Genomic DNA, 16,348 nt, shown 5'->3' with positions numbered 1-16,348 from the left:
CACTTTTGAGTTTTCCTGACCACAAATGTTTCATTATAAATTTTGGGGCACCTAGCTGCTCCCTGGGGAGATTTGTGATTGTGTGCCTTTACTGTTCCTGACCATGCCTGGAATGTTATTTCCCCTTGGCTCTAGTAGGTCATTAAACAATTGAAGAAGTCTTGGTCATGATACCACAGGGGGACACACAGACTAATTATGGATGTAAGGACCTGATTTAACTGCTGAAACATGGCAATAAGCCAAAGTAGTCACTGAGCTTGATACTCCAATGAGAATACCCAATGTGCACTATAATGTTAGCATACTGCAGGTATATGCTAGCTTTTCACATTCTTTCATGTGGTAGCTGAGCACTGAGGGAGCATCTCAGCTCCAAACTCAGGTGAGTTTGCGTGAGTTATAGCACAAAAGAAAAGAAGGCTTGGGAAAAGGGAGGATTAATTCTAGGAGAAAGTCTTTTTGTTTTTCTCCTTAACTGAACCTTAAAAATCTTTGCAAATATCACAGAAACTAAACACCAAAGTGACTAAAATTAGCTCAGCTGAAATGAAATTAATGCTTGACTGTTTGAAAAGCTAGAGAGATATAATAACTTCCCATCAGAGATAATTATGAAATAAATGTCAAAGAAAGACTGAAGAGTCTGTTTCTCAGGAATTTTTTCTCAGAAGAAAAAAAAAGAAAATATTCCCCATCATCTCCTAGTCACACCAATCTGGGGGACAATTTAGCTATCCTAAAATAGTCATCCTCTGGGCAAAAACAGGAATCATATGGTATATGTGCTTTTGTTTTTTTTTTTTATAAGAGAATATAAATTTCAGGGAGTGTTTGTATATGTGTGTTTGTATGTGAGAGTAGATTTGTGTGTATATTTAAAGATTTGTTTGAAGGCTGGATATTTCAAGATGTAGGAATATAAAATGATTAGGTCATAAATTCAGAGCTGGAAGAGATCTTGAAGGTCATCCAGTTCACCCCTTCATTCTACTGATGAGTAAATTGTTCTCAGAGAAATTTTATCTTTGCCCAAGTTTACATAGGTAGCAAGTAAAGAACCAGGATATAAATTCAGTCTTTCTTCTGTCTGAAGAAAGGGACTTGGGTCATAATCATTGTTTGATACAGTCTTATGAATCTACTAGACTTAAGAAAAATAAATTGCATGCTGTTGCAGTGCTGGGTTCTGTATACAGAAGTAGGTAATAGCCTGATCCCTTAGCAGTCTCTCAATTCTGTAAGGTCAGAAATCATGTTATAACTAAATTCTTTATCTTTCTAAAGGTTTGCCTGGTATAGGATTTTGAATTGAGTAAATGCTTAGTAAAAGTTTTTTTTTCCATAAATACAAGAATAAAAGTGTGTTAAATTAGTTTTAAAATATCTGAAGGATATGTATGTATGTATGTATCTGAGGGTATGTTTACATGTGAATATAGTTTCATGTTCTCCCTCATACATCTATCTGTATAAGTCATGGCGTAGAGTAAGTAATACTCTACTGAATATTAGAATCCCTGCAATATAGTCTAGGCTCTGGCATTAATTTCCACCTGTAAATATAGGATGTTAGTAGATGAATATAGATAGAATATAGATGAAAATAAAGGATGTTAGTAGACTATGAGATTCTGTGAACCTATGTTTAACAAGAACGTTATGTTTATAATATTTATGTCTATATAAATATGTTATATATGTATATATAAGTTTTATGTCTAATTGTGGAGTTGGTATTTGATTTTGCTGTATATTAGTACATATGTGAACTCTCTTTTTTCAAGTTTATAAAAAATGAGAGATATTTTATTTTCACATTGATCAAGATTACTATCCCCAAGTGGGTCCCCAGCAGACAAAAGAGAGTGGGAAGCACTTTTGACTTTCTGCATATCTCAGGAATACAGAGACCTGAGAACTCGAATAATTCTTTGGTCATAGACTTGAGCTACCTTTCACTGGGGACTTGTAATAAGATCACCTAGAGAAGATAGTATATCTATAAATATTGTAGCAAAAGTTTTTGATTCCTCTTAGGTCTTCCTAACTGGAATTTCCAGATAAATCTACAGAGGAAGGTGGAAAGAACTCTGCTTGCAATGGTGGAGTCAATCTGGAATTTCAGTTATCAACTGTAAAAAATAAATTAATAGAATTTCACTAAAGTCCTCCTATGATGTCCCTTTATTACAAGATAAAATAGCAATAGTTTTTGTTTTCATAAGCTGCCAGGTCCCACTTAGCTTTAAAGGTGTCTAATACTCATTATAGGCTTATGTTATTTGTTAGGGAACAGTCCTTACTAAGGCTGGAGAGGGTCATCAAGGGCAAATTATTCATTGCATTTTGAAGATTTTTTTGGCCACACAACTTATGAATTCAATTACAAAGCTTTGGAGATACTTTAATCTTCCTTTTTGAGTGGGGCACCCATGCCAAGGAAATCATGAATCCATGACCTATTGAAGGAAATCAACAATAAACTTTATATCCATAAATTTCATAGTAGGGGCTTGACATCAAAGTGTGAACAACAAAGAATGACCAGGAAAATATGAAGATTTTAGAGGCTTATTGTATGTATTATAGCTTAGAATTTGGAGAATAGGTTAGAAAGAGCGTGAATGACTCAATGTGATTTTAAACTGCATTAAGAAAACATAGCTTCCAAGAATAATGGTACATTGGAACTATTCAGTTCAAATATGGATCGTGGCAATCAGACCCAAGCATTACACTTTAGAAAATATTGGTTGAAGTTGCATCCAAAGTTGTAGAGAATTTAGAGAATTGCAAACAGAAGAAGGTCTTATATCCAATTATATTTTTTGTTCCCTGGAAATTTTCATCTTAATTTAAGGTGTCCACTTAAGGAATGCACAATTAAGAATTTGCATCTTTAATAGAGTAAATTAATAACCAAATCTTTGAAGTCTTGATTATAGCAGCTTCTAATTATTCAAATTACCTTGTTCTGGACTTTTGGTTAGCTTTTGTCCATTCTCTATTGGGTAACCTTGCTGATGTTATTAATGAAATGAAATGAAATTTCCCTTTAATAAAGATGACATGAACCTGATTGAGATAGTTAACCCACTGTGCCATATATTTAAGCTCTAAAAATCACAGGTAGAGAAAATGTGCCAAATCTAAAGTAATAGTATTTAATAAAGATATTTGTCAAGTCTTCCTGTGAAGTGCATTCTTTTAGCGAGTAGTAAGTGAAGTCAATTAAAGTTTTGATTCCTAATTGATTCCTTCAAATTCTGAAATTCATAGAAAGGTCATGGCTATTTTTATCACAATTTTAATTGAAGTTAAAATTGGTAAAAAAAAAACAGACAGAAGGCTTAACAAAAGCAAACATTTTCATATATGCTACTTCTATGGCCATAGTTTGATCTTCATTCTCTGATCTCTATATTGTGTTTTTTTTTTTTTCAGGGTCTGATTGCAATGATCTTTCTAAAGCATTCGAGCCTTAGGAATTCCAGTAAATGTTGGTTTCACATGACAGCACAATGTCTCCCACAAATGATTCATATTTCTCTGCATCTACATTCTACCTGGTGGGCATCCCAGGTCTAGAGTACTTACACATCTGGATTGGGATTCCCTTCTGCTCCCTCTATGTGGTGGCTGTGGTGGGGAATGTGACTATCCTATCTGTGGTACGGGCAGAGAGAAGCCTACACGAGCCCATGTTCTTATTCCTGTGCATGCTTTCTGTTACTGACCTGGTCCTCTCCACGTCCACTTTGCCCCGAATGCTCTGTCTCTTCTGGCTTGGATCACATCAAATTGCCTTTGATGCCTGTCTAACTCAGATGTTCTTTATCCATAGCTTCACAGCCATGGAATCTGGATTCTTCTTGGCCATGGCTTTTGACCGTTACGTGGCTATTTGTGACCCATTGCGCCATGCAACCATTCTCACCAGTGCCCGAATAGCTAAGATTGGCGGGGCTGTGGTTCTGCGGGGTGTAGCCTTCTTCTCTCCACACCCTATCTTGCTCAAGCAACTGCCCTACTGTGGGACTCATATGATTGCCCATACTTACTGTGAGTTCATGGCAGTGGTGAAATTAGCTTGTGTAGACACAGGTTCTACGAAACGCTATAGTTTAAGTGTAGCCTCTGTAATAGGTTCCTGTGATGGCTTCTTCATTGCTATCTCCTATGTCTTGATCCTCCGGGCCGTCTTTCGCCTTCCGTCCCGTGAGGCCAGCCTTAAGGCCTTGGGCACATGTGGCTCCCATGTCTGTGTGATCCTTGTCTTTTATTCTACAGCTGTCTTCACATTTCTTACTCACCGCTTTGGTCATAATGTACCACCTCAGGTTCACATTTTCATTGCCAACATATACTTGTTGGTTCCTCCCTTTCTCAACCCTATTGTATATGGTGTCAGGACCAAAAAGATCAGAGACTATGTTCTCAGGGCATTGAGGGTCAAAGTTATTTGATTGTGGAAGAGGTAACAGGAGCAGCAAAGACAGAGTTAAGGCAAGGACAAAACAAATTTCACTCATATACACATGGTTATCCGTTATTTTTATTTTTTCCTGTGATACCTACCAGATTATATTAATGATAGTAAAGGAATCAATTTTGACAAGTTTCATAACATTCTTTAGGGAATCTTAAAAACAATACTTCTAATAAAAACAAAAAGCACACACACCATTTTCCTGATCTTCTATTTTTAGATAAATTCCTTTCACTTTACTACCCATTCTAGGGAATGGCTTATGTGAATGGAAAAGCAGAAAGGAGGCTATAAAGCCAAAGGTCCTAGATAATCCTCTTTAAAAAAATAAGTTTACAGATAACTCTTGAAGGACTATGAAGAAGATATATTTTGTGTCTTTAATTCTGGGTATTAAAAGATGAGAAGAAGTAATGGGGTCCCTGCCCTTTCAAATGCCCAAAACTGTATGTGCCAACACAGAAAATCAAATGTAGACATTTAGACATGAGTGTTAAATTGAGAAAGAATCCATTAAAAGAAGTAATCAATCAAGGATCTATTGATTGAAATAGTGCTTGCTTTCAAGTACTTTACATTCCTTCAGAAGAGACAATTATAGTGTATATGTATGTATATGTATATGTAAACACATTTATATGTAAAAAGTGTTGTATGTATATAAATATATGTTGTTATGTGTAAATACCTATGTGAGTAACCATATATGTATATTATTTTAAAATACAAAAAAAAAATACAAGGTACATTATGAAAGAAAGACAGTAGCAGTTGGACTATCTCCATTTTTTATGGAATTGTTTACTTTGGTTATGTGTAATTAGAATTTTCTGCCCCAGAACTCCATTTCCCAGAATCACATTTTCTTCCTCACATTTCATTTTTACATTTTGGAGATAACTTCCAGGAATATAATAGCTAAATTCAAGAGCCGTCAAGCCAAGGAGAAAATATTGCAAACTGCCAGAAATAAACAACTCATATACCATGGAGGTACAATCAGGATTACACAAGACCTAACAGATGGCATGGAATATATCATTCAGGAAGGAGAAAGATCTAGTTTTACAACTCAGAGTCACCTATCCCACAAAACAGTATATTCTTTCAGAGGAAAAAAATGGACATTTAATAAGATTGTACACTTCCAAGCATTCCTGAGGAATAAGCCAGACATAAATAAAAAAAAAATTGAAGTCCAAACACAAGACTCAAGAGAAGCCTAAAAAGGTAAATAAGAAAGAGAAAATTTAAGAGCTTAAATAAGTCAAATGTTTATATTTTTACATGGAAAGAGAATATTTCTTTCTCAAAAATTACTCTTAGTAGTAGAGAGGATAGAAGGGATATACTTAGAAATAGAGTTGGGAAGGGAACTGATTATGAGGATATAAAGAATATGATGATGTATGATGATATGATGTGTATGTATATATGATGATATGAAATTATATCTAAGAGGTCAAAAATGTGATTGCATTGAGAGAAAAGGGAAGGGAGAGATAGAATAGGGTAAATTATAAAACATAAAGTATGAAAAATCATTATGGAGAGGAAAGGATAAGGTTGGTGACAGTGCTTAAACTTTACTCTCATCTTAACTGGTTCAGAAAAGGCAAAAACAAATATATTCAGTGGAGTGTAGAATTCTATCTTACCTTACAGAGAAGTCAAAGGGGAATAAGACAAAGGAAGGGGGAGGTATTTGGAGGGAGGGCGTGAAGATGAGATTAACTCTCCTCTGGCCTACTTTTAAATTTAATCAACAAAAGTGAATACACTCCTACTTAGCCCTGAAGTAGGGGAACTTCACAAACTATTTACTAAAGGGGTTTGCACCTCTAGAAGCAACTGACTGACCCCTGGGCAGTCCTAAGCAAATTTAAAGACAATAAAGTGGATTAAGGAACACAAAGTGACATAAAGAAGAGTCTTTTAAAGTGGCCTAAACTTCTTATTAAGAGAGTTTTGAGTTCTTTTGAAGCTCTGGAGGCTAGTGGAGGACCTTCTTCAGCATGGCCTTGGGACTCTAGCATTTGGTAAGACTGGTCTTGGATTGTCCCCTTTGGACTACAGTGTGGGTGGGTGAAAAGTTGATTCCTTTCCTGGCTTCTGGAGAGATTAGTTTCTGGAGGGGGTCACATGTTTATTTACCACTGGGTCCTCTGGCTAAATGGCTCTCTGGCTGAGGGTCCTCCAGTGGAGGCTAATTAGCCCTGTCTGAATTGATCCAGGCACTGGAGAAACATTTAGGGTGATAAGCTAGACTGCTTACTCTATCCTCTTTCACATTTCTCTACTTTAATCTTTCCCTTTATTTTGTAAATAAAAGTTGCTAAATAAAAAGTCATTTTGACTTAAGTTATAATATCAGCGACCACATTCTCTTATATTATTAGTCAGACCATATTTATTTTATCCCCTACAAAGGGGAAGTGAGATGGTGATAAAAGGAAAAACATTTGTTAGGATGAACAGAGTAAAGGGAATAGAACAGGATCAAAAGGGGAAAATAAGATGGAGGGCAATACATGGTTAGTAATCATAACTCTGAATGTGAATGGGATGAACTCACCCATAAAAAAGAAGTGGATAGGAGAGTGGATTAAAAACCAGAATCCTACTATATGCTGTTTACAAGAAACACATTTGAGGCAGGCTGACACACACAGATTAAGGATAAAAGGCCAGAGCAGAATTTATTATACATCATTTAAAGTAAAAAAAAAAAAAAACAGGATTAGCAATCATGATACCAGATAAAGTAAAAACTAATCTGAGTAAAAGAGATAAGGAAGGAAAAGAAGTGTGTATTTCCCAACCATAAAAATAATAGCATAGAAAATATAAGGAAGAGAACCAGGAAAAGCATGTTTCATAACTAGGAATATAAGACAAATTTTGAACTGAATGAAGGGCAAGAGAAATTATAAAAGGCAAAATAGAGAGTGTGAGTTACATAAAAATTTTTAAAAATTCCACTGAAATGAAATAAAATTAGAATAAGAAGACATACAATCTAGAAACACTTGTAAATGAAATATTAGTGATAGAAGCCTGGAAAACCAGATATATAGGATATTAGCATAAATGTTACCAAGAGACATTTTTCAATTTGTAAATGGTTAAATGATATGAATGGTTTTCATAAGAATTCAAAACTATTTAAGACTTTTTTGGGGGAAAACATTGCAAATCACAAATTGTGAAGAAATACAAACAGAAACTCATTGTTCAATTTGACAAATATAGTAAAAACATGAAAATAGTTTCAGAGGGACTCCAAGAAGACAGGAGCAAAAACACACTTGTGATGGAATTGTGAATTACTGCTCTAAAAATTCCAGTTATCAATTTGGAATTATGTAAAAAATATAACTAAGTTATGGATGCCCTTTGACCAAATGATTACAATCAGAGGCATATGCCCACAAGGAAGTAAAATAAAAAGTCAAATATCCTATATATACTGAAAAAATTCACATCAGCATTCTTTGTGTTAAATAAGAAATGGAAATAAGAAATGTCATAAATTCAGAAATAGCTAAAATATATATAACATATACATATATTAATCATAATATTATTGAAGAGTGAAAAATGATAAAATGAAGAATCAATGGGAAAATATTGAATTTTGAAGGAGTTAAAGTAGACTGTAATAGACTCAAAAATATACATAATGATTATGACAATATGTATTAAAAGATTGCTAAAAAGTATTTTGACTCTAAGTAAATAAAAATTAAATATAGGCCCATCATGAACAGATAATGAAATGTGCCAGGTTACTCCAAGAAGATAGACATAGAATACTGATGTGCTCCATTCATTTTCAAATATGGCCAGAGTACTGTTTTTGCTTCACTGTTTTTCTTTGTCACAAGAGAAGGTAAAATTTAATTGAAATTTTTTTTTCACTAAGAATTGGGATGTGAAGGGGAACTAGAAGAGAAAACAAGCATTTATTAATTGCCTCCTATGTGCAAGTCAGTGGGCTAATATTTCATTTGATATAAATAATATAAATATATATAATATAATAATGTAGACATAATATAAATATAAATAAATATTAATATAAATACATAAATATAACTACTAATAAAATAACTATTGAGGCAAAGAAAAAAGATATCAACAAAATATATCTAAAACATATACACTTATTTAATTAAACTGAATAATATTTATGAGTTGAAAAGTATCATGTTATAGAAGGAAAGGAGATATGACAGAAAGACCTGAGCTCATGGCCTGTTTCTGAAGCATATTGGCCATGTTGCACTGGGCAAGTCATTTAACTTCTCACTTTCCAAGGCGATTCCTGAAGGGCTATAAATTGCAGAGACCTTACATTAGTAGAGGGAATTAGCTCATCTGGGATTTTTATATATGAATGAAAACAATCTCTAAGCCCTATCTTTAGTCATTTGATGATACAATTTTTAAAAAATTTCTGATATAAATTCCATCTGTTTTCTCTCTTCCTTTTTTAAATATAATCTTTGTACCATTTAAGTAGGAATGAAACCATTGCAACATATTAAGAGATTTTATTTAAACCCTTACCTTCTGCCTTAGAATCAATACGAAGTATCAATGTCACAGAAGAAGAGTGGTAAGGGGCAGGCAATTGGGGTTAAGTGATTTGCCCAGGGACACTCAGTTAAAAACTATATGAGACCACATTTGAACCCCAGACCTCCCATTTCTAGATTTGGCTTTCTATCTGTTGAGCCACACAGCTACACCCATAGTAAGATTTTGAAATAAAGAGGCTACTTGGGCAATAGGACAAGAAAGAGAAATATCATATAGCTCATTTTATCAAGTTTAAGATACTGGAACAGGAACTTAGAAAGATATGGCTCCGGGATGTTCTAAGTTTTATCAAAAGGAAGAGGAGAGAAAAAAAGGAAGAATCTTAATTCACTTAGCCATGAGATCTCAACCAAAACTGAATAGAGAGAAGCTGAAGAAGACTTCTCTTAACAAGTAGTATTATAAACCATGGAAAGGCACAAAAAGGTGTAGAAAAAACATTAGGAAAGTCCATGATAGCTAAAAATGAACCCAGACACAGAATTGTCAACAAAATGAATAATGATGGAAAATTGGCTATTTCTATTGGTTTTTAACTGTGAGTAAGGGACAACCAGCATGAAGGATATTAGAAAACCAAGGATTTCTGAGATTGCAGGACAAAGGGAAATGTTCCATGATATTCAGAGAAGTTGTATAATTTCTCTATTTTGGATTTGGCAAGGGTCAAGTAACTGCTCCATGTGTATACAAAGTTATTCATAAGAAGAAATAAAACAATTTTTAGAGGACTAGAGAGTTGATACAGAGAAGATCTGAGATTTGGAATGCCTTAATCAATTAATCAACAGAGATTTATTAAGCGTTCATGAGGAAGTTAAATAGTATTTCAGCAGTCATCATGTCCAATCCATAGAAAATACCCACTCTTTTTACTCACATGACCACTATCGAGTTCAAGTTCTCATTAAGCTCTTTCATGGACTATGGCATTACTTCTAATTTGGTCTTTCTCCTTTAAGCCTCTGCTCTCCAACCTATTCTCCATGCAAATGCCAAAATTATTTTCAGAAGAACATGGCTGAGGCAGCTAGATAGCTCATTAGACAGAGAGCCAGGAGGTCCTAAATTTAAATCTGACCTCAGACACTGATTAACTTGCTGACCCCAGACAAGTCACTTACCCTCAGCTGCCTAACCTCTCCTGCCCTTCTACCTTCGTTATGATACTTAGTATTGATTCTTTTCCCCCTTAGTATTGATTTTAAGGTGGAAAATATTTTTTAAAAAGTACATGACTGACCATTGCCTCTAGTAAACAATCAAAAAATGTACTGATTAGTTTTATGCTCAAAAGTGTTTGGATAGTGTTTCAAAAGTGCTTCAATAGATTGCACTCATCAGGTTTAAATGTGCCCAGATCCCCTGCTATATTTACCTCAATCAATCAGTTAGTCAGTGAGTATCTATTAAATACACACTACATGCCAGGCACCTTGCTAAGTACTAGGAATAAAAAAATGAATAAAAAATAAAGACCCTGCTCTTGCAGAGCTTGGTAATTAGAGAAACACTTTAAAAAAATTTCCAGTAAACTTCACAAATAGTGTTTTCTTCTCTGGAAAAATCAAATCTTCCCATTTCCTCTTCCTCCAATTCTCCACTGACAGTTATCTACTTTCATATTCCTAGATTAGATATCTGATCCTTAAAGTGGACCAGCTGAGGAGGACACTCTTTAATGAGGGTTCCCTTGAGAGAAAAAGAAAAAAAAATTAGCATGATAAATATGCTTCCACAGATTATTTTGGCAAAGGATCCTCTAAGCTTCTGCAGAGATCATTTGCTCCTCTTTTCTTACATTTCAGATAAGTGATTCTATACTGGACTATATCTCCAGTGTGACTGGACTCTTCCTCCATCATCCTTATACTTTCAGGTAATGAAACATTCTCTCATCCTTCAGTCAGATCAAAGAAAAAAATCATAGGGAAAGAAGAAGGAAGGAAGAGAAAAAGATATAGGCTAGGATAAAAGGGATGAATTAAGAGTCAGAAGTTCAGAAAACTTTTTTCCCCTATATTTTTAAATCTTATTCTTTTATCTTCAGTAATCAGTGACTCCCCAAATAATTCCACCACTGGCTCCTCCACAAAAAATTAATACTAAGGATTGATATTTTATATATATATATATGAAAGTATGTATATATGCATGTGTAGATATGTATATGTGCTTATGCTTAAGGCTCACAGTGAATTGCTTTCATATATATATATTTCCTTGACCTTTTTACTCTCATTTAGGTATCTTTTTATTTCTTTCCTGTCTCTTTGGCAAAATTTCTAAATAAAAAAGGATACCTGTAACAGATGATGATTTTGTTTCTATCTACTTTTCCTTCCTAAGAGTATTGCTTTCAAATCCCAGTTATTGCACTTATTTCCTGTACAACCCTAAGCAATCATTTAATCTGTTTGAGTTCAGGGTCTTCACCTAAAAATATGAGAAGTTTGGATTCAGTGACCTTGAAATAACCTTCCAGTTCAAAATATTTTTATGGGTTAATTTTTCAGTTGTGTCCAACTTTCCCTGACCCTATGGACAATTCTATCTATGGGAATTTCTTGGCAAAGATACTGGAATAATTTGACATTTCCTTCTCCAGCGGATTAAGATGAATAGAGGTTGAGTGTCTTGCCCAGGTTCACACAGCTAATAAAAGTGTGAGGCTGGATTTAAATTCAAGTATTCCTATGTCCAGTCCTAGCACTCTATCCACTGAGACATCTAGCTACTTCTGTTCCCAATATAAGGCACTATGAAATTTGCAATCTGGGTTCAGCAACAACATACGGACATATCTGAAATGAAAATGATGGCTAATATAAATAGACACCTAAGAAATTGTTGATGTGTTCAATTTAGGTCATATGAATATGTTGAATTCATTCCATACTTTTAAAGATTTTACAATGAAAAATAAATATAAATAACTAGTCATCATAGGAAAATAAGATAAATATAAAGATACAATCCTGGTAAAATGCTACTTATGTGTACCTAAAAAAACAAAAACAAAAACTTCTTTAGACTTTAAATATTATGAAGAAGTTCATCTCACTTTGGAGTAGCTCTAAGTATTAGAGAGTATTTTTTCTCATTGTGAAAAAAAATGTGGATCTCTGCAACTCCTACACATGATCCTGCTTCTGCTCTCTAGATTCAAGTATGACATGACAATTCTCTAAATCAGAGCTTCTATACCTAGGATTTTTGTACTTTTTTTCCTTTTGGTTGCTACTTTGAGAATTGCTTTTCATTATAATCACTTCCTTTGTAAATCTATTAATTTTATTTCTTATAATTAAAAATGTTATCATGAGAAAGGACTCGTAAGAGTCACTCTGCTGCCAAAATATTCCATGATCACAAAAGTTCATAATACTTTAAATTCTTGAAAGCAGTTCATTATTTATATAGGAAATATAGGATATAGGAAATATTATTTCCTTTGTAACTTTATGTATTGTCTATCATACATTTTAAAATATTATTTTGAAAAAGTATTCATAAACTTCATCTGATTGCAGAAGAGATCAATGCCACAAAAAGTTGAATATCTACTTTAAATACTTGAAGACAACTACAAGTATTATTTTCTCTTAAGTTAAACATATCCAATCCATTTAAATGATTTTTATAGCATGTGGATACAAGATTTTTCTCTACCTAGGTTGTTCTCTGTTATACCTTCTCTAGTTTATCAACATCCTCCCTAAATTGTGGTGACCAGAATATCAAAGTGGTCTAGATAGGTCCCAGTAGCTTTTTTCACATTAGCATGAAGTACTTGATTCAACTCCCCTACAGTGTTAGTAGACTACCTCTACCCTGTCCCCTGATCAGTAACTGTCAAAAAGACAATTAATTCAGTCTGTTATGATCTATTCTTACAAAAATCCTGCTATTTCTTTGTTGTCACTGTGTCTTCTCTGACATGTTCACTCACTCTTTCTTGAATAAAAATCCTCACATTTTGTTAGTAATCAACAAATCAAGTTCATTGGCCCATAATTTGCAAATGTCCTTCTCTTCACTTTTTTGAAGGAAGAGAATGTTTTCCTTCAGTTCTATGGTCCACCCAACATATTTGCACTTCTGATGTAAGGACTTGCTGAGCCCTTTACAAGACTACGTTTGGTGTCCACCTGCCACTCAACTTTCAGATGTCCCTGCAAAAAGCTGTAGCACACTCGGTGACCACACCCCAGTAAGCCATCTCAGCATATGGGCTGAACCAAGTTGAGGGTAATCAATAGATCACAAACTTCTGGGTGAGTTGGGGAAGTGTATAGTCCAAAGATGTGAAGCCTTCCCTTTGTAGAACAGGTGAAAGAGAACAAATTGATTCTGATGGCAATGAAAGCGGCTGAAGAACATGCTTTGGAGCACCTAGAGCTTAGCCAGATATCTAAGATGCCAAAGTCATCTACCACATCCCAGGCCATCACAAGTTGTCCTGACTTTTGTCTTGCTATTTGACTTTGATGACTCTGGAAAAGAGAGTGAGATTGATGACTTTGTACAACTCTGTCTCAATTAAATTCATGTCATGCAGAAGTCAATACATCATTTCTTTATGTGTTTTGTCAAACTCTTTGAAAATGAAGGACAAACACCACTACCTTTTCCATACTTGTGTTTTTTTAGATAGCATTGATAATATCTCAGCAATTACTTGCTCTAGGTCTTTTGGTGCTTATATTTCTTTTTTTTTAAATTTGCAACATTTATTTAATTAATTACTTTAGAATATTTTTTCATGGTTACATGATTCATATTCTTTCCCTCCCCTCCTGACACCCCACTCCCATAGCCAATGAACAATTCCACTGGGTTTTACATGTCATTGATCAATACCTATTTTCATATTATTAATATTTGTATTATGGTGGTCATTTAAATTCTACAATCCCAATCACATTCCCATTGACCCATGTAATCAAGCAGTTGTTTTTCTTCTGCATTTCTGCTCCCACAGTTCTTCCTCTGAAAGTGGATAGTGTTTTTCTCATAAGTCCCTCGGAATTGTCCTGGATCCTTGCATTGCTGCTAGTAGAGAAGTCCATTACATTGGATTGTGGAGCTCATATTTCTAGTTAATTTGGGCGAAGTGACTAGAATTCATCTAGGCCAGCTAGTTGATCTTTTATTATGCCTTTATTCAGTCCTTTTCTTTGGCAGAGGAAACTGAAGCAAAATAAGGATTAAGATGCTTTATTACCTTTCCTTTGTTTTCCTTTATCATTATCTTGCATATCATCCCTTCTCCATACCAAATAGATTTCAATGCATAGTAAAAACTTTAAATTCTTTGGGGATTTGAATTCAATAGCTCCTCTTTCTCTCACTAAATAGCTCCCCTATGATGTCAGTAATATCTCTAGAGGGTACACCTAGCTTTCCATTAAATTTTTTTTTATGAGAAAGTTTGTAATTGAGATCCACAGAGTCTGTGGATAGGTTGGGGAAGAATATATATCTATATATCTATATCTAAATCTATATATAGAGACAAAGAAATAGATATAAACATAGATATAAATATAAATGTAGATATAGATATATATTTCATTAATAATTGTTTATTTCCTTCACTTTACCAGACTGCCAAGAGGCTCCAAAAAAATATGCTGAATGCCTTGCTCTTGCAGTAACTGAAGCATCACCCAGTGCTCTCCAGGAGTCATCTATACAAGGTCTTCTATAGTTGTTGTATCGGAAAAAAATTGTGATTTTGCAGGATTACCACTTATCTGTCACTTTAATTGTAATTGTAAAGGTCCACTGACTCTCTCCAGGTGAATTTTNTATCTGTCACTTTAATTGTAATTGTAAAGGTCCACTGACTCTCTCCAGGTGAATTTTTATGCACCATTTTTCTAAACTAATTTCATATTTTCCCTTCTTCCTCCAGCCTCCAGAAGAATCCTTGTAGAGGAATGTAGTACAAAGAAGTACTGTATAAAATTTGAAATATTTTATCTCAGTAGTGTTAAACTCAAAACCAAAAGGGTGCCATGAGACTGTACAGGGATCCTTGCAAACTATGTATTGATCAAGGAAATAATATATTAATATTATCTGTGTTTTAATGTATCATTTATTTGGTTAATTAGACTTAAATTAGATTAAATCCCAATTAGATTTGAAACTTGGTTCAGGCCATCCAAAGTGTTACAGGTACATTTTTTTTGTACCTCTATTTTATATTGTCTCTTAAAACAGTCCATTCTCTTGTTGAATGATTGATTGACTAGGGTATTTAAAGGATAGAACTATAGTCCCAGTGCATTTTGTAGAATCTCCAATCTTTAAAATGAGATTTTTTTTTAGTTTAGATAGACATTGAGGTTTACATTGACAATTCTATGACCTATCCTCTCACTCATGGTAATGGTTTTTCTTCCTATGTTTGGTAATTTTAGTCCTTTTTTATTGCCTGAAAAAAAATGATTATACAGTTTCCAAGTTTTGAAAAAATAGTAGAAAAGACTTTATTTGAGAAATTTCCTGAGGAGGAAATTGTGATCAGAACTTAGAAGGAGTTGGCAGCTAGAAGACGATAGAGGTATTTATGTTTAATTGAAACTCAAAGTTGACTATCTGCTTAGCCCTAAACACGCTCAGAAAAAAAAACAAACAAACATGCAGAAGTCAGAACTTGATAGGAGATGAAGAAGGGGTCATTCATTTAAGAGCAGGCATAAAATGAGGAATACTGCCACAAAAACTGTCATAAAACGCACTCCTAGTTGTGTGACCTTGAAGTCATTTCAACATTTTGAGTGTTTCCTCACCTTCAAAATGAGGGAACTAGAAGACTAACTAGATGCTTTCTAAGCTTTCTGTCAACTCTATAGGTTTTTTTTTTGGTAGATATTTTTTTTTCTTTCTATGATTCATGTCTACTGGATTAAAAAGTGGAAGAAAATCCTATGACCACACCTATTTCAGGAAGCCTGGACAAATTCAGGTACCCCAGAAAAACAGGCAAGAAATAATGGCAGAGGTATGGGGAGAATAACTTTTACTGAAATAAATCCATGATTTGGATGCTAGAACAAAGAAAAAAACTTCAATAGGAAAGTCTAGGGATTAGCATGGGCATGGCTTGTAAAATAATAGATTAAGATCTGGAAGGGATCTTAGTGATCATCTATTTCAACTTCCTCATTTTACAGCTGGGGAAAACGAAGATTGAAAAGAGTAAAGTACTTCTCTAATGTTTTATAGATGATAAATAGA

General features: G+C 34.1%; 1 protein-coding gene across 1 annotated transcript; it reads left to right on the top strand.

Moving 5' to 3' along the window:
• Nucleotides 1-3,524: 3,524 nt before the first annotated feature.
• On the top strand, nt 3,525-4,469 carry LOC123241161 (putative olfactory receptor 52P1). The gene has a single exon (XM_044668864.1). The coding sequence runs from the start codon at nt 3,525-3,527 to the stop codon at nt 4,467-4,469; it is 945 nt and encodes a 314-aa protein (XP_044524799.1).
• The last annotated feature ends 11,879 nt before the right edge of the window (nt 4,470-16,348 follow it).

This window comes from Gracilinanus agilis, chromosome 3 (assembly GCF_016433145.1).
Source record: "Gracilinanus agilis isolate LMUSP501 chromosome 3, AgileGrace, whole genome shotgun sequence".
Lineage (NCBI taxonomy): Eukaryota > Metazoa > Chordata > Mammalia > Didelphimorphia > Didelphidae > Gracilinanus > Gracilinanus agilis.
The sequence above is the reverse complement of the archived record's forward strand: the minus strand, read 5'-3'. Positions and strand labels throughout refer to the sequence as shown.